General features: G+C 34.1%; 1 protein-coding gene across 2 annotated transcripts in view; it reads left to right on the top strand.

Moving 5' to 3' along the window:
- LOC145679900 (synaptic vesicle glycoprotein 2B-like) overlaps positions 1 to 7,623 on the top strand; it is a 60,423-nt gene extending 52,800 nt beyond the window's left edge. The window contains exons 11-12 of one of the 2 annotated variants that reach the window (XM_081750412.1): positions 354 to 453; positions 7,478 to 7,623. In XM_081750412.1, coding sequence (XP_081606538.1) covers positions 354 to 453; positions 7,478 to 7,537 — 160 coding nt within the window. In that variant the 3' untranslated portion in view covers positions 7,538 to 7,623. Of the gene's footprint in view, positions 1 to 353; positions 482 to 7,477 lie in introns of both variants that reach the window. The other variant, XM_081750411.1, reaches the window with a different exon arrangement.
- Positions 7,624 to 21,302: the final 13,679 nt, after the last annotated feature.

The raw sequence follows: 21,302 nt of genomic DNA, 5'->3' as shown, positions 1-21,302 counted from the left end.
TTGTTTTTTAAAGAAGGTATACCTTTTTATTTTATTTTTTTACCTTTGAAGTTATAAGCAATAAATAAGTTGAGTAGTTTTAATAACTTCCTTACATAATAATATATTTAGCATTAATAAGTACTCAGTATTTTATTAGTTAAAAATAACCCAAGAACTTATCTCCTCAATAATTTCAGTGTTTTCATTTTTCCACTTCTTTCAATAATTTCTCCTTTGCTGATCCTTGGTTTACCCTACAGTAAAATTTGTCTAGATTAGTAGGGTATTATACGCAGCAATTTAAATAGATCCTGCTTCTCTATCATTTAATTTATGCACATGTGTCTATATATCCAAAATTATACTTTCAGATGCATTGGTATAGGTTCAGTAGCAATTGCACATCAAATAGGAATGCTTGTTGGAACGCCAGAAACAGGATTGGAAACTGGGATCGAATGTAAAGTTCTTGTGAGTTTCGTTGGCATTTTTGTGCTCCGTAAGTAATATTTATTTTGCAATCCTGCATACAAGTAATATTCAATACTACTACTACTAGTACTACTACTACTACTACTACTACTACTACTACTACTACTACTACTAATAATAATAATAATAATAATAATAATAATAATAATAATAATAATAATAATAATAATAATAATAATAATAATATGCAACACTCATTTTGTCCTTGTCTTATAATAGTGATTTCCTCACAAATTAAACATAAGTTTCTTACAAGGCTGTCTATATTCTTTATTATAAATTAACGAGAAATGTTACAATTTCGGAAGTATATCACTTCCTTCTTCAGACTACTACTCCAACTGAAATCATAGATAAGATCGCGGCGGCTCAGTGGTAGAGCGTTCACCTCTGGTGATTGGGGTCCCGGGTTCAAACTCTGCTCCCGCCAAGTGAACTTTGTGGTGGACAAACACCGTGTGCGTGGATTTTCTCGGGGTTCTCCCGTTTCCTCCCACTTTCTTCATTCCACCATTTCATTCATCTCTCATCATCACCGTCTCCTTTAGCCTAACCGGCATAACTGTGGGACGTAAAACTCAAAGATTTCATTTCATTTTTCATTTTAGAACTATTCGAACAGTCTGTTATCAACACTGCCCATGTTTTCATTCCAGAATACGAAGGTCACGATCCAGCACTACAAATTTCATAGTAGTGTACGGAGATTTAAGAGCTCATCTCCGTAATCTTCTCACTTTTAATAGAGATTTATAGTGGCCGTAATGACTCGTGAAGCCTGAACTCGACACGAATCATAGAACTGTTTTCTCTCACGTGTGATGGATCGGAAGAATTCTGCACGTGCATTGTGGAGCTGCCTTCCGAAAGCACATTTGAGAATAAGTGAAACAGCCAGTGGCGTATTTAGGGGGGGTGGCTTCCGGGCTTAAGCCCCTCCCCCGAAATCTTACTTAGTATAGTAAAGTAAATGAAATATCTTGCAGAATTTTCACATTTCCAGGTAAAGTCTCCCCAAAAGTTAGCAAAGCCCCTCCCGAAACAAAATCGTAAATACGCCACTGGAAACAGCAGAAATGTACCAACAATGTTGCCAAATTTAGAAGATATGGCACACAAGAGAGAAAACAACAACATTTAAAGAACTAACAAATTGTTCGAATTAAACATAACAATAATAATAGTAAAAATATAAAAACAACGAAAACAGCAATTACAACCAAACGAAACTTAGCGGAAATGTGACAATACTGTATCTTCAAGAGGTGTTTTTCGTATAGCGCGAGAGACGATACTGGCAAAATTTGACAACCGGGACACACCTTTGCATTCTATTGGGTGGTGAAATTGGTAGATCTAGGTCAAGCTCTATAGACGTCGAAAATCCCAGCGATTTCGCATTTTATGAGGTCATTGTTAGGTATCTTATTAAATCTTTGCAGCGCCAAAACAGAGGCGGATCTAGCAGGGGGACGGGTTCCTATCCCCCGACCCAAGTTTTTTCAGTGACAAAAATAATTTAAGCTATTATTTATATATTTTTGGAAGTTTCATGATATACTTATCATAGTTTAGTTCTGGCAGGCTCCCCCAGTTTTTGTCTTCTAGATCCGCCACTGCCCCAAAGTTGGAAGGATTATGTAGGCTAATCGTCTCTCAATAGTCGTTTACTCCTGCATATTTGTTTACGTTAGTTGAATGACGTACTTATTTCGCATTATCTTTTATACACCTACTTATTGCCCCCATAAAGCTAATTTATGCATGAATTAACAGCACTCATTAGCATAAAATAATGGAAATACTTAAAGATACAACCCCAGCACATTTTCTTAGTGAAAGTGATGCAAAATCAGGAAAACTATCAAAGAGGGTAACCGACCACAGGGTTTCTGAGTCCAGAACCTACCAACTTCGATAGTCACTAGCATACACTAGTTTTTGTTTTCTTTTACATAACGACCTTTGTATATATTCACCGATTACTTCCCAAACTATGTTCAGAAATTAGAAGCTTGAAGATGTTGTATAAGTACAGTGTATTATAGTCATTAAGCATGTAGTATGTCACCCCAATTATTCAACATTTACAGTAAATGTTTAATGAAGGAGGTATTAACGGGAATTGGAGATTTCAAGATTGGAGGAGCAAATCATTAACAAGATCGAGTATACAGATGATACGGTTTTTATAGCTAGAACCGAAGAAAGACTGCAGGACATGATTGACAAAAAAGCTGACACTGGGAACTACAATGGAATGGAAGTCAACACTGTAAAAGCGAAAGTTATGAAAATATCCCGTGGAAAGGGTCAAAGTAGAACAAAAAGTACTTGAAGAGATCGATTAGACCTATTTCAAATATCTGGGAAGTATTTTGACGAAAGATGCGTACTGCACAAAGAGATCAGGTCGAGAATTGCCATAGCCAAAGAAGCATTCAACAAGAAAAGGTCACTCTTAGCTAGTAGCCTTAATACTGGACTAAGGAAGAAATTGGTCAAGTGCTATATATGGAGTATTGGACTTTATGGTTCAGAGACTTGGACATTACGGAAGTTAGAGAACAAATATTAAGAGAGCTTCCAAATGTGGTGTTTGAGGAAGATGGAGAAGACAAAATGGACAGAACGAGTAACAAAAGAAGATATTTTAAAACGGACAGGAGAGAAGGGGACGCTTCTAGCCACCATCCTTTGTAGAAAGGCTAATTGGATTGGACACATCATGCGAAGAAATTGTCTTCTTCATACCGCCATAGAAGGAAAGAGAGGAATAAGAATAAGAAGAACATAAGTCATCGACGATTTGAAAAATAGAAGAAAATATTGGGAATTAAAAGAGGAAACTGAAGATCGAGAAACATGAAGGAAACATTTTCTAGGCCCAAAATTAAAATCAAGGATAAAGAAAGAAAAGAGTCATTAGTCCCAGGACCTGTCGAAAGGCAGAGTACTTATAATAATAATAATAATAATAATAATAATAATAATAATAATAATAATAATAATAATAATAATAATCATCATCATCATCATCATCATCGTCATTCTGGCATAAGTCACTAACTTCCTAAATCTGAGTTTTTGTACTTCATACAGAAAGCTGATGAGCGTAAAAACAGTGATATTATGTGTAGGAATAAGAACATAACATAAGACTAGAAAGAAATAAAACATAATATATTGGAATTAATTAATACTGCCAAACTGATTTTAGCAAGTTTTCTAACTTTGAACCAGCTATATCTTAAAACTAATATTTTGAACTTCTAGTGATTCTTGCCAGAGCGACGACGAATACAGGGTGGATCATTTATCTTAACTTTTAAACTAATGGACGAAAAACGTCGAAATTTTGTACCATGCAAATATCGGCAGAGAGACATTATTTGGCACATTCTGTGATACTACAAGGTTATCACACTCTGTGATACTACAACGTGTTGCTAGCCCAACATAGTTATATTTTTTTTTAAAAAAAATGCAGTACGTCAGATTATAACATACTTCAAACCCCCTTGTCATACAGTGTTGCAAGCTAAAGACGCTGCAGTATCACAAACATCAAAAAAACAACCAATTTTCTTTGGGTTCTACAATAGTAATAAAGCAACTGAGACTGACAGGGTAATGCATATCAAAAATACCTTACTGTGGAATATTACGTTTGTCATATGACTTATTTGGGAAATTAGAAACAAGTTACAACGAATTGAAAATTTGACATTTTTCAATTAACTTTATTCCGAAAAAGTGTTTAGTTAAATATCACATCAAATTACCTATATAATTTCTAGTTCGAAAAAGGGGCCGATTAAATATTGACTTATGTGATGGCAACGCATCTTTGCTATCAATTTATGACAAACAATGAGGCCGATTGAATATCGTTCTTCCGAACCTTTGCGACTAGAGTGTCTCGCAAAATTTTTCTCTTCGTTTACTAGGTGTTGGCATATCCATTTGTTTGCATGTTATCAAACTGTGGACAGTTATTTGGACATGCACCATAAAACTAACAGTCTAAAATTTATTGAATTTTATTTAAATCAAGAAAAATAACGTAAAATATTTTCATGAAGTGGCCCCGATATTCATAATGTGCACGATCTCTGGAACATGTTTGAAGTTCTTCATTGCACAATGCATCAGTTTTAGTTATTTACTTGCTCTCTGCAAACAAGTATCACAAAACAGATAGCATGTTTATTCAGAAATTTTGTTCTAAAATTCGGATTCAAAACTTTCAATATAATAAATTTAGCTTCAAAATCCCAAAATTTTAAGACTGGCGTCATTCGGAAAAAAAAAAAAAAAACATTAAACACTGTATGTCGGAAATTGATCGCACAGATGCATTGCGATCACATAAGTCAATATTTAATCGGCCCCAAAGACTATAATGTCGTTTACAGCAATTTTATATCTCAAATCATTCGTGAGATATAAAAAACAAAGGTAAAATTTGATATATATTGCTGAAAATGGCATATTTATGTAAACTTGTTAAAACTATTTTTGATTAACTTTCCATGTGTAATATTATAGCAAATACTTTTCAGTAGGTGTGATTACAATAAGTTCTCGGAATTACATAATTTTAAGCAATCTTGCAAACTCTATCAGTTTTTACCATATCTTCAGAACGGTTTGAGACATCAAATTGCTGTAAACGACATTGCGATCTTTTCAATCTATTGAAAACCATTTATGCAACTGGATGAGATATCTTAAGGTTTTTTTTTGTTTGTTTTTTTTTTTTTTTTTTTAATAATAATAATAATCATCATAGGTATTCTGCCTTTATTGGCAGGTCACTTGCCGCAGCTGAGAAGCTCCCATGCTCCACGGTCCTCCGCTAACTTCTTCGTCTTCACGTATGATCTTTCTGTTTTTATATCATCCATTAATTGTAATCTCCTTCGCCCCCTCCTTCTCTTTCCCGCCACCATATCCTCTAGGACATCCCTCATGATACAATCTCTTCTTAGGCAATGTCCCAACCAGCTTCTCTTCCTCTTTCTAATAATATCTAAAAGTGTTCTTTTCTCACCCACCATTTCTAGCACTCTCTCATTCGTTTTCCGCTCGACCCAACTAATTCTTTCCATTCTTCTCCACACTCACATTTCGAATGCTTCCAGTCGATTTTCATCACCTTTACGTAATGTCCACGTTTCCGCCCTATACAGTACAACACTCCATACGAAGCAATTTATGAGTCTTTTTCTCGACTCTTTATTCAAGATCCTACAAAACAGACTTTTCTTCCTCCAAAAAACTTCTTTCGCCATTCCTATCCTTGCTTTTATGTCACGTTCGCACTTCATGTTATTTTTAAATAAAGGCTGTAGAAAAAAAGTAAAATTTTTAATCCCTTGTAATGTTGTTTGTATTTATTCGATATCTGTCATATGATCATAGTACTAGGCACTAAAGTACTTTGGATATGTATTGTCCCGTCTGTTTCATTTACGCTAATACTGCTGTAGACCCTTTCAAAATTTGGATGTTTGTGATGCTGCAATGTTATTAGTCTGCAACACTGTATGGTACGTGTGATATCATGTGTGTTTTCGTTTTACATGTAAATTTGAAATATCTAATAGCCCGATGTAATGTTATTTGAAAAAATACAACTTTATGCTGGGTTGGCAACACTATTAATCTTGTGATACCACACAGCATGTTGAACAATATCTCTCTTTCGATATTTGGATGGTACAACACTTCAGCGTCATTTGTTTATTAGTTTAAAAGTTACAAGGACGGAACGAGATGAATGTTCCACCCTGTATATACATTGTTAGTTTGAACATTACGAGAATACGGTAGTTCGTTAGATTTGGTAATGAATATGTAAGATAGGAATACAAACACTTAAAGCAGACCATGTCAACCAGCTTCCGCGAATAACACAACACACACACGTGTAACTTCTTAAGCTTCTTTATTAAGGCGAGTCAACTGACCTGCATCCAATCGAGTGCACAGTATTTCAGACCATGCTTGAATACAAATGGCTATATGACTTTACCATGACTTACCACTATAGTGCAACGGTGCACACATGGCAGGAATTAAATTGTTACTTGCAGTGTTTGTAGTTTGAGAGAAATTTCCAAGGATCTTATAAAATAGAGGATCTGCCCTTACAACAAAATCTTGAAGCCATACGTCACAGTTTCACCACCCCTACTCTGCCCACTCCGCCCAATAAGATTGCAATATTTTGAGCCAACAATCATGGCGGAAACAAAAGTAGCCAATCAGACGATGGCAAAAATGAGAGTAGCCAATCAGACTTGCCGATGTTCGGTTGTTTTTTGGCTTCATTAATTTAATAGGATAAAGATACATATCGGCAGATCTTCTATTTTATAACATCCTTGGAAATTTCCCTAATCTATGGAAATTTCGTAAATAAATTTAGTGAAAAGGGAAAAGGAATTTTTTCGATAAAACGTTGAAAATCCAGGGAAATTCTCGCGCTCACTGATTGACCCATATAAACGTTTAATTTTTCTTTGTTTTTCAGAAATAAATCAATACAACACCAATAGTTTCTGTGTATATGTGTATCTGTTCAAAGTAGCATAATTTGTACCAATTGTTGATTGGGTGTATTTATGGGTATTTTTTTACCAAAAAGTGAAGGAGAAAGTAAAAAAAGATAGAATAAAAAAGCAAATGGATGAAACAAATGTGGTTAGCACTTCCTTTAATATAGCTAAATTAATTTTATCAAATAATTTGTTATAGGAATTGAACATTCAACAAGCTAGGGGAAAATTTTATAAGAAAAGGGAAATTTTTGAGTGATTTGAGGGAAATTTTCTTAAGGAAGCCTATGAACACTGGTTACTTGTCGTATGGAGTCGAAAATGTGACCTTCACTTAATCTAGAATCTCGAGTCAAAATTATAAATTAAACTTCTTCTGAAGTTACTGCTGTCTAATACAAGAATACAATTACAATAAATCGTATATTTCGTTTTAGTTGCTGGGTTGTTCTGCCTTTTTCTTCCTGAAACATCTGGGCGAAGACTACGATAAATAAGGAAAATCCTGTTCAGCAATTGATTTTTGACAACAATTTGTGTTTGGTTTCGAGTGTTTAAACTTTGAGAGGAAATAAAACTTTACTAAAAGAAGAAAATGTGTTTTGTTATACTATATAGAGTTGTAGATCCAGCTACGTAATAGTACAAAGTACTTTTGCACTGTTCTTTCTTCTTGAGTTTGTTCAATGTTTAATATCCATGATTTCATCTAATGTTTTTACTACGATGTTTATCTTCAGACCAGTGGTGCTCAACCTAATTCCTATCACGACCCCCATTTTATCACATCCTCGTGCCACCGACCCTCTTATAATTTCTGGTTTGTAATAACTGTGTGTGGGATTTTTAATATACCTATTGCGGAGATCTCATGATATTCATCTACTTCTATAATAGTAGAATCCATTTCTTGTATATAGTGGATACAGTAACTTCCTCTAAAGCGAATGGATTAAAACTAAATTTGGTCAGTTCATTCATATTACAAATATCGAATCCGATCCGTCATACTGTTTCAAACTGAAGGACGTTTGAAACTTTTAAAATTTCATAATTCCCTTAATTTTGAGTCATATGATTAAAAAAATAAAGTGTTTTCTAATTGTTGTTTAAATAACTTGGACAGTTGATTAAGAAAGTTATCGAGTGTTTTAATTTTTGAGAGGACACTCCTTTGAGTTACCTCATATTGTTGTGAATTTGGTACATTGTTGTGTATATGTTCAGTATCACCAAAAATTGTCGAAAACAACTTGTTTACATTTAAAATTTAGAAAACAAATAAAACCTCACACCAAATAGCCCTATATACTTTCATTGTGGGCAACTTGCTGAAAAAAAAAAACTATTTGCTCACACACACATACGTGTTTAATTCTGCAAAGAACAACAAAGGATCCTAAACAAAAGCAATCCCTTTTATTGCCGACAGAATAATTTGTCCATTGTTGATTTATCAACAAACGCAATACAGCTACTGCGGATTAGTGTTTTCAATTTTAATTGTATTTCAATCTGCAGGTTTTGTTCCATTTGTATTTTTCTGGTATTTTAATATCAGTTCTCATTAGTTTAATATCGTACCTCTTTCATTTAAATTGATTTTTAAACAACTCTGCACCTGTTGAAAGTGTTTAATTGTTAGATGACCTTTTTTGTTCTTAACAGTATGTATAAAAATAAAAATATGCCTATCAGAACAAAATTCATAATAATATTTAAAAATATTTTTCTGTATTTGATTCTAATTGTATTTATGTTTTCCACTTATCTTTGCGACCCCTATGAAAGCCTCTCGTGATCCCCTAGGGGTAGCGATCCCCAGATTGAGAAACCCTGCCCTCAGACTAAGGCTTTAATGAACAGAAATTGTGAAAGAGCAAAGATTGTTCGGGAAGTGAAATCAGAAGTGAGACACTTTACTTCCTTCAAAGAAGTCTATATATTCTCTGGAATCCTACTGGTTTCCCTAACTAACTGAACATATCGACTTCATTAGCAACAGTTTCACCTAGTAACTGAACATATCGGCTTCATCAGACACAGTTTCACCTAGTAACTGAACATATCGGCTTCATCAGACACAGTTTCACCTAGTAACTGAACATATTGGCTTCATCAGACACAGTTTCACCTAGTAACTGAACATATTGGCTTCATCAGACACAGTTTCACCTAGTAACTGAACATATCGGCTTCATCAGACACAGTTTCACCTAGTAACTGAACATATCGGCTTTATCAGACACAGTTTCACCCAGTAACTGAACATATCGGCTTCATCAGACAGTTTGACGAAGCCAATATGTTCAGTTAGTTGGCGAAACTGTTATATAGTTATTAATAAACATTGCTTTGTTCAGTGGTTTGCATTTCTAGTTTTAGTTATTGAAGATACCAAAGCTAATATGAACTATTTCTAGTGTTGTTCAAAAAGTATAGACACCCATCTCTTTTTAAAAGGTTATAATTTCACAATGATATATGTGCAACTTAGTATTTGGGCTTGAAATAATGATCTTTGAAAGTTAACGATTGTACACCTTTGCTTTAGCCGAGATACACGTCGCTAGTTCAAAAGATCAATAACGTTCAAGCATCCAAGAAAGAGTATTTCGGCAAGTGGTTTCGACGATTAGGTACTATCATCTTCAGTTCGAAGAGAGGGCAGCGTAGTTTATCAGTCTTTACACTGAAGACGATGTTAACCTAGCACCAAAATAGTTTGCAGAAATATGATTTCTCATATACTTGAGATAGGGTTATTGATTTTTTGGAAGCTAAGATTCACCTTCGTTTGGCTTGTTACTGCTTATGAATAAGGATATGGAGATAAATGGCCAGATTATTTTTAAAACAAGGCTATACATTTCAGCAAATATGGAAGACAGACCTACTAATGTGCCTACATTTTTGTTGTTGCTAGGGCCAAGTTTATTACTTTCTAATAAACTTACAGCTTGTTAACTGACAAATGAACCTGTTAAAAGAATCATATCTGACATAACCATGTACCAATGCGAGACGGAAGTAGAATACACAGTCGTCACTTGTACCATGTTTAACTTACTTGTATGATCATAGAAGCTGGTTTTTAAGATGATAACTACTCTCAACAAAATACTTTCTGCGGTTCCTCCTATTTACTCTAATACATAAGGCATTATCAAATATATAGGTACTTGTAACTTGTATTATAAGGAAAACTGAATCAAAATTCAGCTCTCTACAAGATTGTCGGATTTTCTTTGACGTTTATATTCAAAACTTCTAGTGCAATTCTATTTTACAGCACATGATTTAAATTATTTAAAAAAATGGAAAAGTTAAAAAGAATATAAAAATGTGAACATTAATATCTATTTTTGTACGAAAACTCTTCTCTAAAAACAGACTGAAGTGTATTGATTTGAGTTTAACGTTTTTTTTCAGCACCAAGGCTATATCAGACAGAACCCACAATTATAAAAGGATCCTACTACTTAGATTTGTATCCGAGGTAAGTAAACTGAGTGGGAATTGAACCCAAGAGCACGTTCGTAGAAAGCACATACCTTATCCACTCAGACACGAGGAGATACTCTATATCAGGTATTTGGGAATTGAGTAAATACATAGTGTCCAAGAAGTCCTGCACCGCAAGCAAATGGTATCGTCATATTATATATCGTAAATAATACTGTCGCAGAACGGTGTGAATGTAACTGTGTAGAATTGTTACTCATACTAAGATGTTGCCATTGAGTTCAATCTACAACGATAACGTTGTATATAATATTAGCAATCTGTGCCAATTTATAAAAAGGGATCAGAGGCGAATTATTTGAGCAGTATTATGTATACAGAAAAGAAAGACACATAGAGATTTCGAGACACTATTTTGTAATCGTTAACTAAAAAGAGAGTTGTTACTATAGCAACGTCGTAAATAAATGTACATGTACGTAGACATCTTGTCGAGTAAATAAGTGTGTATATAAAGGTGTAGACATCTTGTTGTATATGCAGAAAGTTGATTATGTACGCTTCTTATGGTTAAGTATTAAAAACCAGCTAAGAAAGTGTTAAAACGTTTGAATTATTTTGAAGATTACTAAATACGAACCAGGAGACACCCCTTACAAATCAACGCTAATCTGAACGATAACCGGTACCCCAGACCAGCGTGGACAATTGCAGGAGAAGTTGAAAAGTACGGATTCTATTCTATGTCCCGCTCAGACAAAACCTACTGTATAAAATGGAACCCAAACCATTACATCTAGGTATTGTCGCAGTCAGGAAGGCTGCACATTGACGAAGATATTTGGGATGCACATATAGACATACAGAAATTCGTGTAACTCGACGGAGAACACATTGAACAAATATTGTGATGTTGATTGTAGCATGGGACTTTTTCGGACACTTATTGTTCTTAAATCGTATTATACAGGGTGCAGCTCACTGACACATTTCAAAGTTGAATATTGCGCAGACGCGATAGCTTGGAGGTTGCGGCTGGGGGATAGGATGCCATTTCAAAAGAACACTGCAACAGTTACAATGAACCTTCAGTATAATGTCAGGTAACAATCAAATGTCTGAACGATCACTGCACTTTAATGACTGACTTCGTTTCTTAATAAGTACGAACACAGAAAACACATTGTTCAACGTCCCAGCGATGTCCACGGTAACTGTTATAACATTCCTATAAAATGGCATCCTATAATATAATTTGTCGTACTTCTTTAAGTACTCCATATGGGAAACATTAATTTACATTCGGACAATACAACAAGAATGAATTATGAACCTCTAATGAGCAAAGATACATAAATTGTTTACCATGTTCCTTGGTTATAATGAAAGTTTCACGCAAAAAGATAAAGCAGTTTATATTACTTTGATAAAAATAGAACAAAAAATTAGTTATTATTATTATTATTACTTTATATGTACGTGAATATGTGAGTAATAAGGTCAAAATTACTACGTGATATCTCTAATTCGATTTCTCAATCTGTTTCCTCCCCTAACTGTTGATGTACCTTTTATAATAACAGTGGAAAGAAATCTATTCTATTCCTGTTCTGCTGATTCAGAAAACCTACATAGTAACATTAGAAGATAATGTAGATACAAAAAGTTATTTAGCCATTTTTGGTCTTCATTCCCTTCTTCTTACAGACTATTCTATTATTATTATTATTATTATTATTATTATTATTATTATTATTATTAGTAGTAGTAGTAGTAGTAGTAGTAGTAGTAGTAGTAGCATCATCATCATCATTATTATTATTATTATTATTATTATTATTATTATTATTATTATTATTATTATTATTATTATTATTATTATTATTCCGATTTTCCCTAATCATCGCAAATGTTTGGAACTGTAGGTCGATAATAGTAGCATTGTTATATCCTTTCATGTGGACAGTTACTTTATTAACTTTATAAACGCAATATTGCACGTTTTGAATCGCTTTATGTAGATGCAAGAACAAATACTTACTTGACAGCTATATGGACATTTTATAATATAACTGACTAAAATGCCATACTGCGTTAGGGAAAAAAGCCTGCTTATTATTATTCTGCTCAACTAATTATATAATAATAATAATAATAATAATAATAATAATAATAATAATAATAATAATAATAATAATAATAATAATAATAATAATAATAATAATGATAATAATGTTATGCAAAATTAAAAAAAAAACAGAATATAGAGAAGCATTACACTAGAAGTAATAAAATGAGAACACATGATCTGGAGGTGAATCAACATTTTTACCAGTAACTCTAAATTCGATATATGTTTTATTAAGGCTAGTTGTTCTATCTAAACTCTATAATCAACGGATCTCTAAGATACGAAAACTGATCTGAAGGAACTCGAATATCACATATCAATCAGGGGCGTCATTTAGGGAGGGCAGGAGGGGGCAATTCCCCCCCCCAGAGTTTGAGAAATACATATACTTTAGTCGATTGTAGTACTAATGTACTAGTACAAAACGTGAAAGTTTTCCGTCTGTGGTGCTCTTGCCCCCCCCAAAGCAAAGTCTGAAATGACGCCCCTGATATCATATTTTCTTGTAATGAAGTAGGCCTGCTCATCAGTCACAGTTTATTCATATTATTCCCCTAACTGTATATCGTTAATTAGGCACCCATAAAACATATCCACAATATATATGTTTATTGAAATGTTATACTGCACTGTAAAAAAAAGTTCACTTTTTCTAGCTGTAATCTGAAAATTGTCTTCTTCACACCGCCATAGAAGAGAAGATGGAAGGTAAGCGAGGAATAGGAAGAAGAACACAACTGATCGATGATTTGAAAAATAGGAGAAAATATTGGTAGTTAAAAGAGGAAACTGAAGATGGAGAAACGTGGAAGAAACATTTCCAGGCAAAAACCTAAAACTGAAAAAAAAAAAAAAAAAAAAAATTCCTCATTAGTCCCAGGACCTGCCGAAAGGCAGAATACTTAATAATAATAATAATCTACAACGATTTTTAATTACTTCTTTTACATGTATATATGTGTGCAACAGGAGAAATGCGAAGTATGTAAAAAAACGTGTGAAAATGTGCACGACTTGCACTTTTGGAAGTTTCTACACATTTTGCACACAATTTGCACTCCTGTTGCACGTATATATATATATAAATGAAGTGATGAAAAGTCGTTGCAATTTATGCGTACAAAAAGTGTAGGATATTTTAGTGTGTGTTGCACTATTGAAAGTTGGCCTACCATCTGATTATCAGTGTGCTCAGAAGTTTGTATTTTGCCATGACACTTTATCTAGTTTCTAATTTTCTGTGCACTTACAAAGTAAGAAGGACGTTATTTTGTCTTAGTATTGACTTACTTATCAATTTTCTTCAATCAGTTCCATTTGGAAGTCGAAAATCGAAACTAATTGGGACCACAAGTAGTTCGTATTTTTGAAAATGACCAAGAAAATGCCATTTAGACTTAAATATACTGCACGGTATGCTCTTTTATAGATACAGTGATTATACAGTACATACAGTAATTACAATACCGTGCCGTACATAAGGTTACTTACAACTTCCTGAAGAACCTGCTCGTACACTAAATTACACTATTCTTGTAGCTCACACTTAAAACTTAACTTGTATAGGCCTAAGGGAAAATAAAATTAAAAATATGTATGACAAACAATTACATTTGAATGAGGTTTTGTAAAAACACTTCACACAGCGCCGACGGACAACCCTATTATTTGTTTATCGCTAGCGTTATATTAAAACAAAATGTAAAAAGCTTTTAGGGACCGCGTTCGCATTTTTGACGTTCGGATTATCGACGTCCTACTGTATATTTCAGAAGTATCTTTGTGTTTCTGTAATTGATCACATCGGTTTCTGGCGTTCAGTATTGTAATTTATGTTGTGTAGTTACTAAATACAGTGAAACCTCTCTAAAGCGGACAGCCGTGGGGAATCAAAAATTGTCCGCTATAGAGAGGTGTCCGCCTTAGAGAGGTTTCAATATTTGGTTAGGTAAATTAATGAGCAAGGTAATATACAATTAGAAAAAAAAATATTTTTGCATGAATCACGTATTTACGAATATTACATGCATTATCCTCTGTCATCCAATACTCTATGTTCGAGGCACAACATGGAATAACATGTTATACTTCTCTGCACTTCACATTTATGAGTACTTCCTACGTTTCCAGTATGGCGCTTCAATTTGTGGGATAATTGCAGTCCTGAAGTGTCCTTTTTGAGACAATATACATACCTAAGGGGAAAAAAAAATACTAAACTTGTCTTGTGATTGGTTAGAGATTCCAACGGGACAGTAGAATAACGTATCATCCCAAACGGCGGGCAACTGTCAATCACTTTTGTGTCTAAAACAGCTTGGGTAGGAGTGGGATGCAAGCCAAAGATATATGAGTCTTGTTAAACAGAGACTCTTGATCTGGGTTTCTGAGCAGACAGTTGAAAGGGGGGGGGGGCAAAATGTTGTCACAATGCTTCCTTGGTGACACATGTATGAATTACTAAAAATTTATTTTTTACTACACTTTTCAACTTATTTCTAGAGAAAATGTCCGTAATACGGAGGTAAATAAAACCTATAAAAGACAGAAATGACTGCCCGTGTCCGTACTAGAGAGTGTCCGCTTTGGAGAGGTTTGCCAATATGTTTCTTCCTATTACAGTGTTTGGGGATTACAAAATATGTGCGTTAAGGGAGGTGTCCGCTTTATAGAGGTGTCCGTTAGTAGAGGTTTCATTGTATTTCGTTTTTCTGTCTGTGTGTGTGTTAAAAACAGAGTAGATGTATACTCGTATTTCGCTACAGCAGGACGCCGATCGTCCTCTCTGTACGGATTAAGTATTATGACATTATCCCAGATTCCTGGAAACAAAATAAAAAATGAAACCACTAAAACTGCGAGTTTTCCCAGTGCTGTAATTGAAACGTCTAAATACCGTGTAACTTGAATATAGTATTATAATAACTAATCTATATATTAAAATACTAGGTTTATATGTTTGTCCCCAATTGTTTCGACAATGAGATCTCGAAAACTACATGTGCTAGAAACGTGCCGTTTTTGCTGGTCGACTTCAAATTTTGTACAGATTGCCGCGTTCTCATTCAAATTTTATTGTTCTATTCAACATTTTAAGGACCGTTTTGAGCCCATAAGATTAATTAACATTATTGCAGGCAAACCACAGCATTAGGCAACCAGTAGAGAAGTTATGTATGGCGGGTTGACGGACATTGCAGGAGCTTTGCTTAAATCTGAATTTCAAAACTTATCGTATGCTGGCAACTTCAAAAGGCCTCAAGAGACGCAATGAGACGTACTCGGACGGGTATGGATTTATTAGAAAAAATATTTCCACTTGATTTCGTGTTACTTCTACAAATTTGCTACCAACTCACTCCAGCATCTATACATAACAATTCACTTCCTTTGTGAGTCTCCTATCCTTTACTTGTGTGAGTAAGAAGACATGCACAGTGGAAAGGAGATTCATGGTCATAACAGAACGATGTGCTGAGTAGGTAGCACATGTTCAGCTAGTTATCTAAAAGTTTATTTGTTTATGATTACAAGCTTTCTCGAAAATAGTGATAATTAGTGGCGTACTCAAGGAGGGTTTAATCCTCCCTTGAGCAAGATAATATGGAAAAATAAATACTTAGTATATTAAGATATAAATACAAAAATCACGCTTGTACTAAAAGGCAATTAAATTGAATTTTTGAATCTCTTCTTTAAGAAAATTCTTCGTATGGTACTAGTGCTAATGTTCTATCAGAAACCTTGCAGCAGAAGTACTTTCTCCACGTAGAAACAGTTCCGAGCAACAACTACATTTTTTTTCAATATCTTATTCTAGATAACCCTACCATAATTTTGTATTTTATTTTTCATAAGTTCGTACTCGAGTTACTTTGTTCTAAGTACGTATTCTTCTTCATCTTTTTTTTTTTTTTTAATTTCATCATTTGCAATATCTGGGTGTGTAGAGGCCTTCTCCATCGTCTTTTTTCTTTGAATTCTTCTTCGTCCTGAATCCTTTTTTCATTTTATTCCTTTCCTTTCCATACCCTTTATTCTTCATCGTGCCATTTCTTCCTTCATCTTTCTAATGATCATTTCTCTGTCATTTTTATAAGTAACTAGCAGAATACCCGTTCTTCGCACGGGGGGAATACGTTTCATTTTGGACAAAAAGAGCTGAATTTGGATTTAAACTGCATCGAAAGTGTCACTGCTCGTATCAATCAACGACTCCTGGTCGTTTTCGATCAATATATATATATATATATATATATATATATATATATATATATATATATATATATATATATATATATATATCCCCCTTCCTCTCCCCTAAGTTGCACCGTCGAAGTGAAATGACAATCTATCCCAGGTCCGAACCTCATCTATGTTGAAAATTTGATCGAGATGAGTCGGGAGGTTCAAGAGCTATGAGGTCACAAACACAATGACTTTCATTTATATATACATACAGTATATATAGATAACTTTGTATATAAACGTTATTCTTTCAATCTTTCTACATGTCGATACCAACGTAGCATAGGTTTTTCTACTTTTTTCTTATACTGCTTAAATGTATCAGGTACTACCCAAAATCTCCGATAATTTTCTTGTAAAAATCAGAAGACTCACTTTAATTTCTAATTCCCACTCTCACCTTCAAGGTAGTCGCGTTCAGCTTATATGTTACTATGTAAGTGATTTTCCCATCGTCAAGAATGGTGCTGGAAATAAACTGATATAATATATTAAAGAATTGTTGTGATTTCCATTGAATATTTTCGAAGAATTAAAATGAAACCCTTTGAATTGGATATTTACTTTAGTAAGAGAATACGTAAAAATCGCAAAAAGCTGTGGTAAAAAGGTCATTTTTTAAACCCGAACTCGATGGTCTCATTGATCGTTGTTAAGACAAGGAAAGAACATCGCTGCAATTCACCTCACACACTTTTGCGATCTCTTCCTCCCCCTCCCCCCGAGTTGTGTATGAATGACGAACAACCATAATATTTGCCATCTTCCACAAACTCTCTGTCATCTTCGAAACACTTAAATCACTAAAACGTCCCCCCCTTCACTTAATGATTGCTCACAGAAAGACTCCTTCAGTGTTCGGTGTGCTTCAGTTACAGTTTTCTTAAGCTTGAAACATAACTTAGTGCAGATCATTTGTTCCTTCACGTTAAGTATTTCAAAGTCCGCAGAGACATTAGAACACGATGTAACGAAATCACCGAAATTTAAGAAACGCGTCTATCCACCAAAATGCCACTTGACAGATGCTAGTTCAAAAACAAGCAAGAGATATCTAGCAACAGAAAATCGTACTTTTAGTGGTTTGGGCGAAATATTAAAATTATCACAAATTTTGAGTAGCACCTCGTATTTCTAGTTATTTTGTTTCTTACTCAATCTTTCGTAGTCTGCTAGAGAATGTTTTTTAGCCTTCTCATCTTCGTTGCTTGTTTTCTGCTTCATCTTCGCTTCATCATTATTCGTGTTTTCGCTGCGTAGGTTATTATGGGTACGAAGTAGTGTTGTAAATAGAAAAAAAAACGGTTCGTATTTTTTTCAGAAATGTACGTTTTTTTTTAGAAAAAAAACATTGCCTCTTGTTTTTTTTCTAAATTTCGTTTTTTTTTTTTTCAAATAGTCATTTGTAATGCATCTTACGTCTATTTAAGTATGAAATATTTTTATGTAGGTGTAATCACCTTAAAATGCAACATAAATTAAACGCTAGATACTGTTACGCTACAAATATTTTACAATTTACATGAATACCATACCTATTAACAATTCGGGTTTCAGCAGTTTTCATCAATATCAACTAAGAAATAAAAGTAGAAATGGAATTTTGTTTTTTCGTGAATGCAGGCCTTTAATAAGTACGAAAATAATTTCACGAACAGTATAAAATTCCAATAACTTGTCTAAAGGTAAAAACTAATACTAATTTGCCTAATAGTATTTTTCTAAATGTCATATATAAATAATTTGTCGACTAGATATATATGATATGCAGAGCCGGCTCTGCCATATATGAAGTGGCGTATTTACGATTTTGTTTCGGGAGAGGCTTTGCTAACTTTCGGGGGCATTTGCCTGAAAATGTGAACATTCTGCAAGATATAGTAAGATTTCGGGGAGGGGGGCTTAAGCCCGGAAGCCCCCTAAATACGCCACTGTATATATGCAACACGTGCATTTGCGTGGAACGGCAAGCTTGGATGGTCCGGCAAAATCTGCCATAAGTATATTATTTAAATTAAATTCTTCTTGTTGGAAATAGACTTCATGATGATGGTAGTTACATTTACTAAGCTGATCTTCTATTTGAATACAACATTCATAAATTATGTTTACGTTGCATTAGTTTAAGGCCACATGGACAATGCTAAAGCAAATGGTCGAATAAATCCTAGCACAAATTGTTGATTGTTGTCAAATGCAAGAATTTAATTCTCGAATATTAGTGAATATCTGTTCCATTTAGTAAGTTATCACAGTTTTGATATGAAAGTAGTCTTGTTTTTGTCAGAAGCAAGTTCCTTATCATTGAAGATAGAAACAAGTTTTTTTTTAAAAAAAATGTTAGAAGATGTAGAAGAAAAATCAAGAAATAAAGATAAAAGAGCTAGTTGCACTGGAATTGCAAACTGATACATTGAGATTGAAGCTCGATAGTGAATTCTATAAAAAGGATTACCATCTTTCCTCTGCAGATATGTTTGTTTTATCTTTCACTATCATAATAGATTAACATTTAAAGAAAAAAATAGACACAACGGAATTGCATTTTTCTGCACTTACCCTCACCTTTGTTGTTCATGCTGGAGTAGCATACTTAAAATCATAACTTCTAAGATTTGTTCTTTCTGGAGAAAGGGGTAGGCGGCAAATTATGCCATTGCACGAGGCGACAAATTGACTAGGACCTGAATATAGGATGACTCAATTTGAAGTAATGCAGGGTGTTTCAAAATTAATATTAGGGTTTTGAAACTTTGTAGTATCTATTACAATTAACTTACAATTATAAATATTATATCAATTGTACGCACGCATGTACATGTATTGTTTCTTCTGTCTGCCGTTATAAAGAGCAAGTAGCAAAGATGGAGACTAGAGAGCAGAAATTATTTTGTGTTTTAATAAAGACAAAACCTGTATAGTGCAACCGTCTGTGTGAAGAATATTAAGGAGACGCTTGCAACTACGTCTTTATTGTTTGCAGTTGCTACAGGTCTAAAGCCTACAGACTACGATTTACGTGCCAATTTTGCAAGTGAAATATTCCTGCATAACAATGAAGATTTTCTGGATCGTGTCGTCTTCAGTGATAAATCGACTTTTCACCTAAGAGCTAATGTGGACACTCATAATGTTTGCATCTGACCGTCACCAAATCCTCAGGAGGTGGTACAATTGAAACGAAACTCCCCTAAATTGAATGTGTTTTGTGCCACATGGCGGAAAGTTTATGGGCCTTTCTCGCCTATCGACTAGATGTATGCCGTGTGACGAATGAATCTCACATTGAACATTTGTAGCAAAGACTGTTTGAGGTGCTCTTTTATTTGATGCATTGCTTATAATTGTACGTAAAATGTAATAACTACTACGAAGACTTAAAACCCCAAAATTTATTTTGAAACACCCTACATTTCTCACCAACAGTGTTGAAACTAAGATGTAAAAAGGAGAGAAAATTTTCCTTATAAAGTTATTGTTTATAACGATATTATTATTAGTCGAGACTATAACAACAACAACAACACGAGTTAGTAGTCAAAAAAAAAAAAAAATGTAATCAAATGTATACTCGGTGGCCCAGGTGGCCAAAGTGGCACACACAGGTGTGTAACTTGTTTAATCCGCTCCAGTGTGGACACTAATTAAGATATCGGGATATTATTCTTGCAAAATGTGGTTGGACTATAGTTTATCATACTAATTTCTTTTTCTTCTGGTGTCGAATTTCCTTCTCAAATTTCACCCCAGTTAAAAATTCGAGAATTTTCTAATTTCGAATTTCCTTTACATTTTTTCCCCTGTAGCTTCCTTCGTTGTAGAAAGACATCCTTAAGACTTGTCAGGTAGATACCTCGGATGGATACCTAACTGTTGACATCAATTGGACGGGCCTGCGCGCAATGTTGCCATTTAGGGAAATTAAAATTCTCCTATATTTGAGCAAAAAATTAGAAGTTTTTGTTTATAAATCCGTACCTATACGCCCGAGTGCAAGTCAACTTACGCCAATCGAACATTTGTCCTTACTTAACAAACGAAAGTACAGATCGTTACAATGGGGTAATTAGGAGGCGCACGTAAGATTCGTATTTAGGTTCTAGCCCTTGATTTTTCTAGTTTTCCCTTACTTTTCTGTTTACCGTAATATATTTTTGGCAATTAGAAGCTTTGTTCCTTAAATATAGCCATAATACTTGTAGGATATATTAGTGGTTTACCAATGTTTGATTTAAGATAGTTTGCGTCTGTTTGGTAGCAGTGTTGCCAGCTACAGAATATTTTAATTCCAGATTTTAGGGGGAAATTTTGGAAAAATTTATGTTTTGTCTCTATTATTTCCCTCTTGTTGGCTATATCGGAATAAACGTACCAGTATCTGGAAGTCTCGTCTTTGCTCTACACAATGTACTATAGAA

The sequence above is a fragment of the Thermobia domestica genome, chromosome 2 (genome assembly GCF_964235325.1).
Source record: "Thermobia domestica chromosome 2, izTheDome1.hap1.1, whole genome shotgun sequence".
NCBI classification, from domain to species: domain Eukaryota; kingdom Metazoa; phylum Arthropoda; class Insecta; order Zygentoma; family Lepismatidae; genus Thermobia; species Thermobia domestica.
Note: the sequence above shows the minus strand (reverse complement) of the source record. Positions and strands in the feature narration are given on the sequence as shown.